The following is a 15,940-nucleotide window of genomic DNA, read 5'->3' on the forward strand; positions in this document are numbered from 1 at the left end:
GGAAGGAGAACAGATGAAAGAAATGAGCTGAGATAAAGAATTAGGTCAAGTCTCTTTCCCTAGCAACCAAATGAACAACAGTGACCAAAAAAAAAAGAAAAATATTTTCTCTTGATGGTAACTTCTACCAATAAATAGTTTCTTCTAGTCAAATGCCATGTCCTGGAATCCATCTGCAGAGCATTTTGATGGGCTAGCTTATAATGATATCGTGGCTAGAAACTGGGCTGTAATTACTCCATTTGCCCTCTAAGAAAATGTCACTGTTTGTCAGGAAAAACTGAAGCAACAATTTCTATATACACAACAACACACATGTGTGCCATTTTGTTAATTAAATAACCAAGAGAAACATGGGACAGCTCACCAAGGCTGTTTGGCTTGGAAGACAGGAAAGGAGCAAGTGGAATCAGTTTTCCTGCCCAAAGGGATGTCAGTCTGAGATGATCACAGAGTTAAATTCTGGAGTAGGATTTGACTTTCGGAACTTGTTGAATGCTTGATAAATCATAGACTTCTTGTGGAGAGTCTGGACCAATCACTTCAGTGGCTGTCACACTTGTGAGACAGGAAGAATGCTTTTTTTTCCCCCTACTTCAGAAGCATGCTTTGAAGAGAAATTCGCTGCTGTATGTATTTCTGCCCTTTCATGAACAAACTTGAACACGAATCAAGTATTCTTATTTTTCCATTGGTAAACCATGTGTGCAAATATCAGTATGTTGTACAGCAATGGCTCTGTGACTCTGCTTCTTTTTTTTTTTCTTTTTTTTTTTTGTCATGGTGAGAAGTCCCAGCACTGAGGAGAAGTATAGCTGCTCTTAAAGGAACTTGAGTTGCCAGTGTCCAGGATCGGCTTGAATTAGGAATTTCTGTTGATATGATTTGGGTCTTTTGCATGGATCTCAGTGTTTGAAGGAATTTGGCTTCTGTTTTGTTTCAGCATTTGGGTAGGAAAGACAAACACACACATATGTGTTTAATTCTGGAAGTCTTCCATGCAGATACCTGATATTAGATTTGACTGTTCTGTCATATGAGGAAAAACTTATTTTTCTTTGTTTTTGTTTTTACACTTGTGTTAAAACTGGGACTGGTCAATAGGAACCAATATATGAGTGTCTAACTGTGCATGTATCATACCCACAGTGAATTCTTAAGTGGTTTAACTCTGTTTTACTTGCTTTGATTCTGTCTTGCAGAGTTCCAAAGTGCTTGCAAAGAAGGAGCTCTCCTACATGCCTATAATTGGCTGGATGTGGTATTTCCTAGAGATAGTCTTCTGCAAGCGCAAGTGGGAAGAAGATCGGAAAACAGTCATACAGAAGTTGCTGAATCTCCGGGACTACCCTGAAAACTTTTGGGTGGGTGATGACTAACAGGTGGGGTGTGAGGTGCTGTAATGCTTGGCAGGAATGAAGGGCACAGATGATATGTGATATTCACCAGCTTGCTCCTGAGAACTTCGATTCATGAACTTCCTGGTGGTATCAGGAGAGTATTCTCGACGAATTGAATTTTCTCTGGAATTTCCCATGTAATAGTCTGTCTTGTCTGTTTTCTTCTTCTGTAGTATGGAGCCCTACAGATGTCACTGCAAAAATACCTGCACTGTGATCCATTCAGTAAATCTTGTGGTCCTCTAAATACAGGAACCTGGATAGGGGTAGATGTGGGGGTTCATGGCAGTGTAACAGATGCATGTGACGATGTATTGAAACACATCAACCGTATTCTTTACTTAAGATCCCCTCTTGCCTTAGATTGCAGAGTTCCTACTAGTGTTTTCCCCTTCCATGTGATTTTGCCTTTCCTGTGAACGTGCTTGGTCAGACATGGCCCAGTAGAAGTGGAAGCCACCTGGTCAGAGATATGGCCCACTGGGGCCATTGACTGTTTTTCAGGGAGAGGATTGGTGTCACTTTTCAGCAACAGGAAAGTGTTACTTTTTTCATTGCTATCCTTTTTTAGTATTGAGCCTGCCTGATGTTTCCTGGTTTGAGAATGAAAAGCCTTTGAATTTTTTCTCTTAGTAATCAGAAGAATCATAGTTCTCACGAGCTAGTGATGGCAAGAGGGCAATTTGGTTAAAGAAATGGTATATTAAGCAGCCTCACCAGAGCCTACAGAACCTATTGCTTAGGAAGCAGTTTCTTCATGAACATATATGTGCTAGATCTCTCATTCTCTGAAACAGACTTGTTTTTTAATTGTCATTGATTTAAACAAGTGCTAAGCTGTGCTTTGATAATGTTTAGATGACTTCCAGGCAGAAGACTGTGTAGTAGAAGGGGCATTCTTGGTTTTCAGTTTCAGTTTATCTCACTGAGATTTGCCTGTTCTCTGTGACTTGTAAAAGACATTGAATGCCTTTCTATGCACCTAGGTAGTTCAACTCTAATCAGTGAGCACAAGCCACCACTATCCTATAGATACTAATTACTAAGAAGGAGCTATACCTACATACAGGAGATAGTTGTTGATGTACACCTGGGGTTATTACATGTGGAGTTTTAATTTGCCTTTGTATAATGACATATGTCAAAAGGCACAAAAATAGCACTTTGGAAGGTAGACAGGCAAAGCATGGGAAGTGGACTAGAGAGATTTTCTCATCAGTTTCGGTATGTTTCATCTAACTGCTTAACATTATGCTTGTGATACACGAGTAGAAGTGGTCTTGGATGAACTAGGGCTGAAAGCCGTCTGCTTGGCTAGTTTTCTTCAATCTCTGTTGGCTATATTTTTGCTGTGGGTTCTGAGGACTTAGCTTGTGTGATATGGCAGTGCTCTCTGATGTGTTAGTTTGCGTTCAGGCTTGGCAGAAAGCAGATGAGCAAGTGGTAAATCTCCAAAGATCTGTGTGCTCTCCCCTGCCTGCCAGTGGCAAGATTGTAATTGTTCACGTCTGAGCACTTCCACTGTATAGTTCATAAGCGCATGAGGCTTTCAGTTGTCCTGCATCTGCTGCCTTACTTCTGTTACCAGCTCTGTCCCTGGCATCAGAGTTGCTGTGTGTAGTTGTCAGTGTCCTCGTGCCATAAGTGAAAGCCAGAGGGTTGGAGTCAGGGGGTGCAAGCTGGGTGCTGAAGCATTTCCTAGAAATGTCTTTAGTTTAGACACTTACCAAGATTTAGATACCATGATACCTGTACACTTCACCATCAGTGAAACATTTGCAACAGGAGTATATTTTGAGTGTAGAGATTGAGTGACTCATTTAGAGAAATCAAGTCATTCTGATAGCAAGTAGCAGAGCAGATGATTAGGTCTAAAAGCTGAAGTTCAAACCAGAGGATGGCAAGTTGGATGAGTGTTTGGTTTTGACTTTTTTGTTGTTTGTTTGTGTGGTTGTTTGTTTTGAATTTTTTACTTCAGTCAAATAAATTACCTAAATGTGTATGTGGCTACAACTGTTCCTGCTAGCAGTCTTAACTTGGGCTGTGCTGGTGGGAATTAGAGACACCTCTGCTCAGTCAGATGTAGAAGACCTGAGCTTCTGTCTAACTGTAGTTCTCTCTTGGTTTTAGTTCCTGATTCATTGCGAGGGCACAAGGTTCACAGAACAGAAGCACCAAATTAGCATGCAGGTAGCCGAAGCCAAAGGTCTGCCCAAGCTCAAGTATCACCTACTGCCACGAACAAAAGGATTTGCTGTCACCGTGCAGTGTTTGAGAAATGTAGGTAAGGAAAGTCACAGGGAAAAATGCTAAATGGTTATTTCATCCAGCTACTGTCAGTTTGCCGTGCTTTTCTTTTTCCTGTAGCGTGAGTCCTAGCAGAAAAGCCCTGGGATCCTCTCTGACCTTTTTTCCACTATCCTGTGATTTTACTAATAAAATCCTGGAGCAACTTGGGGTTTTTTATTATTATTTTTTATTATTTTTGTTTCGTTTTCTGTTACTGTGGCTGTGTATTGGGAAATCTCAAATTGCATATTTTGTACCTATTGCCAAAGGATAGTATTTCTTAGTATTTACTAAGCTATTCTATTCTAAATGAAGCAAATGCATCAGTAGAGAATCTGAGGCAGTGTGTCTTAAAATGTTTCCTTGTGGTAAATACCTGCCTCAAATGACATAATTTTTAAATTTAAAAAAAAATATTCTGCTTTAAATTCCTGTATAGATTTGCTCTATAGAGTTTCTTTGTGGAGCTGAGGAAGGGGAGTAGACCTTGACTGAAGATACATGTAGCCAAAATTTTTAAACAAATTATTTCTGAATTACAGAACATGAAGTAAGTTTTTCTTTGTTAATGTTGTTCTTAGCTCCCTATCCCCCAGTTATGTCTGGTTACCTGCATTTGCCACCTTTAAGATGACATCAGTAAGAATATTGCACACATTGCCTTTGAAGTGATTTTTTTTTTGGCTAATACTATCTATCAAAGTCGTCTGCTGTGGACTTCATGGGTAAAGACAGTGCTAAGTAGCCATAGTGTTACGGTATTTTTGGGGGTTGCTAGAGTTATGTATTGTTAAAAGGCTGTTGCATAAGAAAGACAAAGTGGTTATGGGTTTAGAAGAAAATGTTCTAGCTTGACTGAAGCTAATATCAAAACTTCTTTTGTCTTTGAAGACACATTTTCATGTGGCATATCTGGGATAGTTGCTGTAAAAAAAGCTTTGCAGTCAGCTGTCTTGCTATCTGTCATATTTCTTCTACATATCCTCTTGTGAGTCAGGTAGATCATATCACTGTTGTAGCTTACCAGGCACCTACAACTTTCCACCCCCAAAATGGATAGCATACCTTGGATCTTTTCTGAAACATGAAGAAGAGGTAAGATATGTGAAGCATCCAGTAACCCCCTTAAGGGCACAGTTTAACCTTGCCTTTTGAATAAGGGTGGCTGTTTGACTGAGGGCAGGGAGGTGGTAGACTTGAGGCACTGAAGAAGAGATGAGTCAAAACTCTGCGACCTCTAATGCCCTGAGCTGGGAATCAAGGACAGGGTATTTTGGTGGTGATTTTGTTCTTCTCACTGCTCTGTGTAGTACAAGCGAAATAAGGCATGATTGTGGACAAATAGCTGATTTGTGGGAATATGTTTCAAAAGGAGACAATTGTAGGGAACCCAAGTGACATTTATAAAAACTTTTTGGTGTTCATGTGATACACTACAGTAACATTTACTAGGATCCTAAATATTTGAAATACCTTCAGAAAAATAAGGCCGAGATTGCTAGATTACTCATATGCTTAGGGGAGTGTGTGTCATTGCCTCACTCCAGAAGCTGTGACTCTCTAGATGAGGCATTGTAAGGCCACTAAGAAGGTAGTACTTCCTGTGAGGTTCAAGGAGAAGCACAGAGCCATAGCTTCTCATATACAGTTTCAACAAAAACTGTTGAGCTTGAAAACCCAACCAACAGACCTCTGAGGGTTTGATGACCCCATATCAGTGTTGCACGTTTTTCTGGATGTGTTGATTTACTTGCCTTGCCACTTTTTGCAATGAAATGGAGATAGGAGGGTTATTGTCTGGGTTATTATATGTTTCTCTCCTATAGAGACAAGGGGTACATGTGACGAGCATTTGAAAAGCCTTTGTAATCAATGTCTTATTTTTAGAACTCCTTGTAACATTATTATATACAGATAACAAGGAAGTCCATGCATGTTTTTTGAAAAGAGAATGTGATGGGAGTCTGTTTTGACAGTCCATAATCTAGAAATGTAAGCTCTATCTAGAAGTTAGGTCAAATCTGCAGTGGGGTATCCCTGTGCATCTCTAAAAATGAGAGACTGGTGCTGAGCTCCCTGAATCCATTTTGGGCCCTGCTATTTAGGCTAATGCACTTTCAGATCTCCCACAAGGGGTGGTGGCCCTGGCTGGAGCTGGAGCACCATGTAGCAATGAAATCAAGCCACAGGTTTTGGACCAGTTTACAGCTGGCTGTGACAGAGCTTCTGTCTGGTTTTTTTCTACTTCTTTCTGACAAAGGTGTGATTCCACTTGTTTGAGGCTGTAGCACTATATCATGAATAGATGGTGTTCTTTCCGTCTGTAGAGGTAATTCACCCATAGTAGCAGTGATCACAGGTTGGTCCTCTTCAAAACTTTGTATCAGCTCTTAATGCTCTGTGATGCAGTTATTCTGGAAGTAGTTCTGAAGTACTTCTCCAGTAGTCAGAAATAGACATTGGTGACATGAACCTGGCAAGTCCATCTGTTTTGAAAAACTTACCTTCAGAAGGAGTTTATTCAGTGTACATATGTTGGAAGCTGCCTCCATACCAGTGATGCCATTTCTGTCAGCATAAGCAGATATGTTTGGATAAAAATATCTTTCACATGAGAGAACAAAGGACCTTCCCTCCTAACTCATTTCTTTCATAAGTGATAATGGAATTCTTTTCTTCTCAGAGTTTTACTTTCACAAGTTCAGACCTCTGCACACAATTTGATTCTTAAAGAAGTGCTTTTAATATTTTTTGAACTTTTCTGATAATTTTGTCAGTGACCGTCTCTCCCACTATGGTAGTAGAGACACAGTCACCAGGAGCTTCATTTCTAGAAGCTATTTGTTGTCTTAATAAGTTGCTATTTGCTACCTGTACTGTTCATGGAAACAAATGGAAACGCACATCCGTTTCTAAAACACTCATACATGATTTACCATAAAAATAAATGTCATAAATACTGCAAAAGATATATTTAACTGTTACTTTTATTGCCTGGGTGTATATCAGGCAATTCCTTTCAACTGTTTTTATTTAGTGAAGACTTGTATTTAAAAATGTGCCTCAAGATGGGTTGTAGATAAGCCCAAGTTGTGTTGTGCACCTTTTCCTCGAGTTGTGCACACTGGGAACTACTGTCCTAGAGAAAATGCATGAGAATAAATTCCAGAGTGGTGTTCTCATGGAGTTCAGTATGACAGTGTTTGAGAGTCTTGCAATGACTTTTTTCTTCCCTCGAGTTGCACTTTAGTCCTGGGTTATTATTTGTTTTCAAGTGGGCTTCTAATCATCATCCAGAGAAAGTTATCAAGTTTGAGAGGATGAGTGATTTTTGACCAAGCTGATGCCAATGAAATGGCAAATCAAAGGATTGTGTCAAGGTGGTACCAAAAGTACAGTGAATTCCACTGTACCTTCCCCTCCGTTTTGCAATCTTCAGATCATTGTGTGCTAGTATGAAGGTGCATGTAGGTCTACTCATTCCCTGTAGGTTGTTTTGTCAGATGATCCACCATAATTTTGGCATGATCCTCCATGGCCACAAAATAATGCATGAGATTCAAGAGGACAGTTAAGTAAGAAGAATCCTCTCTAGATGCGTAATCTGAAGATTTATTTTTCTTTTAGGTTGAAGTTAAGAAATTAAATCTTTTTTATTTACTTTTTAAGTACATAGCTCTCTGTCAGAATGCTGTACAGAGAACAAAGTTAAAGATGTGAAAAAAAACTGTGCAGAGATTAGAAAGCAAACAAAAAAAAACCTAGACTTTTTGACAGGAAATAGCAATTTGGCTGGAAAAATTTTCGATTTAGTTATGATCTATATCTATTTTGAGCCTTTGAAACGGCTTTCAAAGACTTGTGTTTGATTTTTAATGAAAAAGAGGTTTTAAGATATAATTTCTTCATAGAAAATATTTCACAAATGAAGCAAAACTTCATTTGATGCTGCCTATATTAGCCCAAGAGTGAGACAGTTGTTGCAATGTTTTCAAGATAGTATGGAGTTATTTATTTACTTGTTTTAGAAAGTGAAATTTCTGGACTCCTCAGCTTTTGGATGAGAAAGTCATGAGAGGTCCAGTTCTAATTATATAATTACAAAATCCACTTTTAAGTGGATAACCAGTTCACACAGCATGCTAGTGCTGCTTTGGCTGTGGAAGCTTTCTGGCAAATTTTAAATTCATGCAGTCGTTTTCTTTGACACTTCTATTGTTGTTCTTTTCCTACACTTTCAGAATGAAAAAGCTGAAGTCTTTAGTTATCTTCTGTTATATCTGAATATAACAGAGGTCTCTTTACTCCTGCACGTGCTGTCATTATCTTGGGTTTGGCACTGCTTTGCACCAAAAGATTTCAATGTGTTATTAAAAGGGACTGGACTAAATATGAAACTATATACCAGTTGCAAACTGGAATAGGATTTCTTTTTTTTTTCCCTGGAGAAAAGGAAGATTCTGTAAGGCTGTCAGCATATAAAGATGTTCCTGGCCAACTCTGCAGAAGCTTTTTTCAGAACAGGAGAACCATCTTCCAGTTTGTCTGAACAAAAGCCAATTCATATAAAAACTCAGATGGAGATATCTTGTAAAAAAAATGAAAGAACAAGTGTTCTGTATATCATACTTTGCTTTATTGCATCCCTATTGTCGTTAGAATAATGCTATTAAAGAATAAACTAAGAAGCTTACCCTGAATAAACCAAACTGAGCTCTTGTTTTCATTCAATTACATTGGATTAGTAAATTAGAGTAGATTAGTAAAATCCTTCTATGCTAAGAAGCTTAAAAATGGAGGCAGATACTTACTAAAAAAAAAGTAATTTCTTACTTGTTCAGGGAGAGTAGTCTGCTAGAAGTAGATTTTAGCTTATGTGTTGCAGTTTTGAGTTTGGGCTAAGAATCTAACTGCAGTAGGAAAAGAATGGAGTTGTTAGTGCGACAGGCAAGTCTGTATGCAGTGACAGGGGTTTGGCCTTTGTGTTCAGGATTTCCTTTCAGTGCTGAAGCTGTTCTGTGCTTTGCATTCTGTTTTAGAGTGACAAATGATGTGATGAGTTTTTGGGAGCTGAATGCTGTGACCAAGCCATATTTATCTCTCTATAGCTAGAGAGGTTTCAAAACCAAGAGCAAATCTGTGCTATGTAAAAAAAGTCTTTCTTAGGTGGGTCAAGAGCTCTCACAATAAAGGTTCGTGACATGCATTTTTATTCATTATTGCAAAACTCTGGAGCAGGAAACTTAAAATACAGCAAGCTACAGGTGAAATGCTTGTTAGTCACGTGACAAAAAAAGAGAAGCTTTTTTGCTGTCATTGATCTTAGAACTCATACCATGACACACAACATATTTCAGTGTCAGGAAAATGAATTGTTCTCTAGTAATTTTGTGACATCAGGAAAATAAGCATGTGTTCAGAAAAACTTTTTTGAAACGCTGTATGTGGTTTAACAGTAAATGTTTTCTCTTTGGAAACTGCTTGTTAATGCTGTCTGGTTTAACTGCAATTGACCTTTGCAAATGCTTTTGCTGTAACTGCTCAGTCCTGAACTGCAGAAACAGTTTTCTCAACACTGAAAGTTTGGCTGCAGTTTTGTTCAATGGAACTTGTATGTTATATGCGTCACATTTGCATGTCTTCATAGCAGCAGCCCAGCTCACACAAGATGTGGTCTGTCATTCTGTGTCTGCCTTTGCCCTATAGCAACTGCCTGAGTTATCAAATAAGGGACATAAAAGGGGGGTTGGTTTTGACCCCAGCAATTTATAGTTACATTAAGCCCTTCTGCTGTAGGATGTCTCCCACACACACACACTTTACCTGTTCTTAGTCAAAGGGTATATATTGTTCATTGTTTATAAAGTGTGTATCTGCCTGGTTGTTTCCCCCCTTATTTAGGGGGGTAGTTGCATCATTCACAGTGAGTCAAGACAGACAACAGTTTTTCAACCATTGACTCCTAGGAAGTCCTAGGTACAGTCTGTCAGAAACTGTAATTGTATGCCCGTCATTCTGCACCTGATGGGGAAGAAGGCAAGGGTGTAAAGCAGACCTTTTCATTCTGCTGGTGCAGTTTCTGAAAGGGTCACTGAAAAGCCTTCTTAAATCCTGCATGTTGAGTGTTCCATTGTCATTTTTACCTTGGTGACAGCTCAAACTGTGGTGCTATTTAAATATTCTCCTTGTCTGAGAGATAATGGCTTATTTCCATTGTATTACTACTGTAATCACATAACCTGTTTCTCTTTTTGTAGTTTCTGCAGTCTACGATTCTACCCTCAATTTTAGAAATAATGAAAATCCAACATTGCTGGGAGTTCTAAATGGAAAAAAATATCATGCAGATTTGTATGTAAGGCAAGTAATCCATAGTTTAATTCCTTTTTAGCATACAGGAGTGTGTACTTGCAGTCGGAATTGGACAAATAAGGGAATGTTTTCAAGTAGGTGATGAAAAGCAAATCTCTACCAACCTGGCTTCACAGAGCTTCAGATAAAAACTCCTATTGGATGGGAAAGGTTTCTTGTAAAGTTCTGTGACTGCAAATATGTGGGGAACCCTTAAGTGTCTACACTACTTTTTGTTTGTTATTTTTTTATTCATTTGTCTGTCTCTTGGCTCAGGAGCAGCAGAAGGGCCTCTTTTCACTCCCTTGGCCAGAATATCAAACATCATCTAAGTGGTCAGATGGAGTTGCTTTATACCTGTCTCTGGCACAGGAGTTCCAACTCTGGTGGAGGACAGGCTGAGGACTGTTCCTATCTCTTTTGGTATAGTTGATGTATTTGCCTGCTGCTCTCTCCCTACCAGGGGGTTGTTTAATGAAAAAACCATTACTTGGATTCCTTTTCATTAATGTTTCTATAAGTGATGAATACCCCAATGGATTCCCATAATCTTAATGGGAATGAGCGGATTCCCAAGTGAGGTTCTACCAGCAGCACCCATACTACAGGCATTCAGGACATGAGATAGTTTAGGGTTGGAGCATAGGAGCCTAAAAGTGACACCACAAGTGATCAGGAGTTCATCATAACCCCTTTAGAGCTATAGTGGGCTGGTCCAATTGGTTTATCTTGGATACCAACATCAAATGGAATAGGGTGACCTTTTCTTTTCACCTCCCCTTTTCTGCCTGTTTGAAAAAATATTTCTTCAGAACTGTTTTTGCTCAAGGGTAAAAAGAAACTTTCTCTTGATTCCTCCTCCCACTTGGTAGCTTAGCCTGGTGTCCTTGTGTTTAGTGTACACAGCTTGGCTGGCTAGTTCATGGAGGAGCAGCTGGCCCTACCTGTGTGGGCCATTTCTCCAGTGGAGCACAGGGGCGTCTCCTCTTCCTGTATCTCCATTTACACCATTCCAGCCTGCTGCGAGTCAGTCTGGCAGACTATGGAAATTGCTTTTCACAACTCAGGGTAGCTATTTACTCTTCTGTCCTTTTGAGCTTCTTGAAAAGCTCTTACAGGCAGGGTAAGCCTCATGGCTAAATTTGTTTTGGCAATTAGCTGGGGACCATCACAAATGTTCTTCAAAATCCTCCATATTTGCTTATTGAAGTGCCGTAGGTGTTGCACTAAATGGAATTTTGCAAAATTTGGATGGCCATGTTAAATTGTGTTGGTTTGCAATGTTTGTCACCTTAAGACTTTTTTAACTAAAGGAACAAATCAATAGTGTCACACCTGTTAATTTATTAACTGCAAACAGGAGTGTCCCGACACTGAGAAGTTATTCTCTTGTGCTGAAGGAAGTTAATTTGATGCTGCTCTTAATTGATATTAATTAAAATATATCCTACATTGAAAAAGTAAAATTATTAAATATTGCCATTAGTGTACTTAAATGAGGTTAGTAAGAGATTTTTTCTGTCACAGGGTTATTGACCAGAATTCATATGATGAGATGAAAACTTTGGTTTTCTCAAGAGAGAATTTTTCAGTAATAGGAGCCATTTTGCTGGACATTATCCAACCAAGCTTCACATAACAAAAATTACAAGAATTGGAAATGTTGATGGAGAAACACTAGAGAACTTTACCATAAGTTATAAGAAGAATAGTTTGTTTTATCTCTGTTGCCTAGCTGATTAAGTACAGCCTTTAACTTCATAGGTGGGTTAAAAAATTCATTAATTCAGAACCTTTGTTTGGAAACAGATAATTGTAAACCTTTATCTAGAAAGTTGCTCTAGTGAGCTCAAACACAATGCATTACTATTTCAGAAATCTCAATTTCTAAATTCCACATATATCTAAGAACTGAAGGTGGCTCTAGAAGCAAACTATACTTTGCTGATCTTGGAGTTGTTACCACAAGTTAAAAAAAGGAGAAAAATGTAGCAAGTCTCCTGTCAGATGGATAATCTGTCTGTATAATGCAAGTGCTGTTCATGGGAACCAAAGTATTTAATATTCTTGAATTTTTCTTGTTTACCTTTGGCAGGCGGATTCCACTAGAGGAAGTCCCAGAAGATGAGCAGGAATGTTCTACCTGGCTCCACAAACTATATCAAGAAAAGGTTAGTTTTTTTGTCTAGGCAGCAATTGTGAGCCCTAGTGCTCCGTTATTTATACTGCTAGTAGACCTTTACAGTGTCCGTGTGTAGTGGTCCTGCTTTGGAGGCTTAGAGTGGGTGTTTCTGTGCATAGAGACTGATCGTGTGCTACCAGTCATTATTGCCTTTATAAAGAGCAACAGGAAAAAAGCTTAAACAAGCCTTTATAGAGGAGTTTTAAAACTCTTCTCTAGAAAGTTGCGTAAGAATACAAAAATCAAAATTATCTTCTGTCTTGTCTTCTTTCCCCTTAAAGGCACCTTGTTAATCAAGAAGTAATTTGTGCACTAAATGAGATATTTTTAGTGTATTAGAATTTTTGTCCCTTGTTTTACCCTGTCTTTTTAACCAAGGCAAACATCCAATATTAATAGGACAGGCTGATAAATTGCTTTCACATTGTGTGTATAGAAGGCATGTGTTTAAGATTCCTAATTACATAGGATGAGGAGAGAATAATAATGACTGTGTGTTTGTAGATGCCTGGTGGAGTTTTTTTCTTATTTCCAAATGCTTTCATATGCATCCTTCAGTCTTTCAGAATCTGTTTCTTCTGGTCTTTGTTTTTATGAATATAGGAGATAAGGGTTGGGGGATGTGCTTTTTGAATACACTCAGCACTCCCATTTCAATCAGTGGGAGTCATAGGTATGTATGGCATAAGGGCTTGGCAGCTCAGTTTCCTTCAATACATTGATCAAAGTTATGTATTCAGACTGAAATGCAGCAGTGCTTTGGATTTAGAAGTGATAGAATATAGCTCTGGTTTCCTCTCAGCGGGACAGCAAAATTCTGCTGTGCCATTTGTCATGCTCTACCCAGGACACCACGTTAGCATTTCTGTATTGATTATGTCCTAGTCTTTCTCAGTTTCATGCCATGACTGTTTCTGTTTTAATTCATAGCCCCTCTAAGCAGCTTGCTTACAGGAATGAGATAAGTAAATACGTCTTGAGACCTCACTTGTAGATCTACCACCTTTGCCTCTGATCCCCCTTCTTGTAATTTGTGCCAATAACACCTGATTCAGACACAACCCCCAGCACCTTTGCAGAAAGGCAGGATGTTACCCACAGGCTCGTACTCGTTCTAGAGGCATATATGTGCAAATGGTCCTTTTGCTTAAAATTGCAAAAGTCCACTTTCTGCTGCTATGAATTTGTAGCCATTTTTCATGTTCCTGAGAACCATTTAGACATTTGTAAGACAAGAACATAAATGAGAATATGGTAATTGTTTTTCTGAATCCCTTATTACTTAGTTTGCAGTAATTCACTTCAGGTTTGTTCTGTTATTCAGTCTTTGGTGAACACTCAGTTACTTCTAATGCAAACAGAATGTACATCTATCCTATATACTATTATATGATACGGTATAACATAATATCCTTCATATCTGTTCTTCATGGCAACTTTGCTGGTTGGTTAAATCTATAGTTTCCTGTTAAGAAGAAGGAGGGAAGGAATGTGTGTTTAGTTTTCCTTTCCACTAAAACCTTTTTGGTTACGTAGCATTTTTTTTGATTCATTAGAGGTGGGTTTTTGTTTGGGGATGGTTTTAATTTTTTTCTGAGGGTGACGTCTCTATTTCTCCAGCTGTTTTACATTAGTGAAACTGTTATTTCATTGCAGTCATTCCTGGTTTACTGAAGCCTATGTCTTTGTAAAATCAGTCTGGCAGAATGTAGAGCAGGGACAACTTCTTGAAGAGTTTTGAGATGATGAAAGCCCCCCTGCAGGGTAAAAATGCAGTTTCGTTTCATCTTTCTGCCCTGCATTTAAAAAAAGATAATTGACTTTTAGGTCAGATAACAAGCAGCCGCCCAGGCGCTGTTCCTAAAAATGAATTCTGTTTCAGATTGTCTTCAGAGTCAGTAAATGTTTATGATAAAATGTAACAAATCTGTATTCAAAGGGCAGTAATTCATTGTAAGATACACACTCATCCCCTTTTTTGTCTATTTTGGTTGCAGCACTTCATTTCCTGTTTCAAAGCAAGACAAGGTGTGCACGCAACTGGAAAGCAGAGTCCCTGTTTTATCATGCATTATGGTTACATGTGCCTTTGCTTATTCTCAGTGAGTTTAATAAGTTTGCAGTACTTTCTCAAGGCTTACATACAGTGTGCTGAATTATGCTGTAGTAGCATGATTTAGTGACTGGGGAGTGCCACAGGTACTGAGGTCAAGGCCTGTGCACTCATGGTGATCAGAGTGCAGAGCGGTTGGAATGGGTAATAAATCAGTAATTAGTGGACATGGAGGGTTATGACTTTTTTTTCTTTTAAATTAAATCGACATCAGTAAAGGAGTGAAGATCTTTGAGAAAAGCTTGTTCTGTTGTTTTTTATGTCATTGCCTGATCTCACTTACATGTACCTCTATCAGAGATACTTTTCTCTGGGAATCTGGCATGTTTATGTTCTTGCTACTTAGTACTTCATTTTTTGGTTTAGCAACTGCTGCAAATGCCGTGAGCAGAGTCTTGCCAGATAAACAATGACACTGTGCTCTTTTAAATGAAACACTGTTCTCCTTCCTTTTCCGGGCTTACACCGTGTCCATGGGCTTCTTCCTCACCTGAGGTGGATTTTGTCCTTCCACGTATGTCTAACACTGCATCAGTTAATGCCAAATTATGACAGAGGTGCAATTTCTGTTGCACATTGCCTTTTTCTTTTATTTCTTTTATTTTTTTTAAACTCCCATTGCTAGAGAGACTGCAAGGACTGAGTTGAGGATCTTATTGCCTAGTCTGAAGAGGTACTGTGTAATAGTCACAACTCAGCTAGCCCTTGCACGTTTGTTTTCTTTTTTTACCTCCTTACAGCCTCGGTGCCTGAAATAGAAGTTCTGCTTGAGAATCTTAATTTCCATTAAAAAGAAAGCAAGCTTCTAACTTTTCTCACTTGTAGGAGAAGCATGTAAAACAGAGTATGAAAATATATGCTGGAATGCCCTAGGGAATTAGCAAAGCATAGCTGAAGAGGGCATGTGTACAGAACTCCAGTGTTTGGGAACAAAGACTATATTTTTGGATACTCATTCTTTGTGGGCTTCTTCATGAAAAGGCAGCGGCATACCTCTGTCGTCAGACCTCCTGGGAGAAAGAATCCAGTTAACCTCTGATGGATGTTCCCTGATGGATGTTGCCTGCATTACCCCCACATTGTCTGAAGTAACTTAAATTTGGTGGGGCCAATAGAGGGAGCATGTTTCCATGTCTGAAAATAATACTTGAGTGGATGGGATTGATTACAAACTGGAAACAAAGTCTGTATGCAGGGAAATGAAAGGAGCTTAATGTAGGTGATTTCGGGAAATTTTGAGCTACATTATGTGTTTAAAGGCTGACTTGAGATGATGGGTACCATAGGCACTCTTGCAAAAGCTTAGAAGACAGATTAACCCACAGATGTCTTTTGCAAGGAAAGTGAATATATTTGAGCATAAGGAATCTTAACTGAAGAGCTGTTCCCTCACAAAGGTGTGAAATGCACAGTGGAGGTGTTGACTTTCACATTGTTTTGCCTGTTGTATATGTTTTCCATCTGTCTCAAACCTCTCTGTGATGTGGTCAGTGATTTTGCTGCCCCTAATGCTGTGCAGAGCCAAGAAGGGAAACACTGCTGCATTTGTTTTAAGCAAGCCTGTCCTGCTCTCTGTAGAAACAGACCCTCTAATGGCAATAGCAA

At 38.9% G+C, this 15,940-nt stretch overlaps 1 protein-coding gene across 3 annotated transcripts in view; it reads left to right on the forward strand.

Annotated features, from left to right (window-relative positions):
- Positions 1 to 15,940, forward strand: part of AGPAT4 (1-acylglycerol-3-phosphate O-acyltransferase 4) — a 74,857-nt gene that overhangs the window by 46,800 nt on the left and 12,117 nt on the right. For all 3 annotated transcript variants that reach the window (XM_064648989.1, XM_064648991.1, XM_064648992.1), the window contains 4 exons: positions 1,203 to 1,364; positions 3,531 to 3,684; positions 9,947 to 10,049; positions 12,136 to 12,211. In XM_064648989.1, coding sequence (XP_064505059.1) covers positions 1,203 to 1,364; positions 3,531 to 3,684; positions 9,947 to 10,049; positions 12,136 to 12,211 — 495 coding nt within the window. The remainder of the gene's footprint in view (positions 1 to 1,202; positions 1,365 to 3,530; positions 3,685 to 9,946; positions 10,050 to 12,135; positions 12,212 to 15,940) is intronic.

The sequence above is a fragment of the Pseudopipra pipra genome, chromosome 3, assembly GCF_036250125.1.
Source record: "Pseudopipra pipra isolate bDixPip1 chromosome 3, bDixPip1.hap1, whole genome shotgun sequence".
NCBI lineage: Eukaryota > Metazoa > Chordata > Aves > Passeriformes > Pipridae > Pseudopipra > Pseudopipra pipra.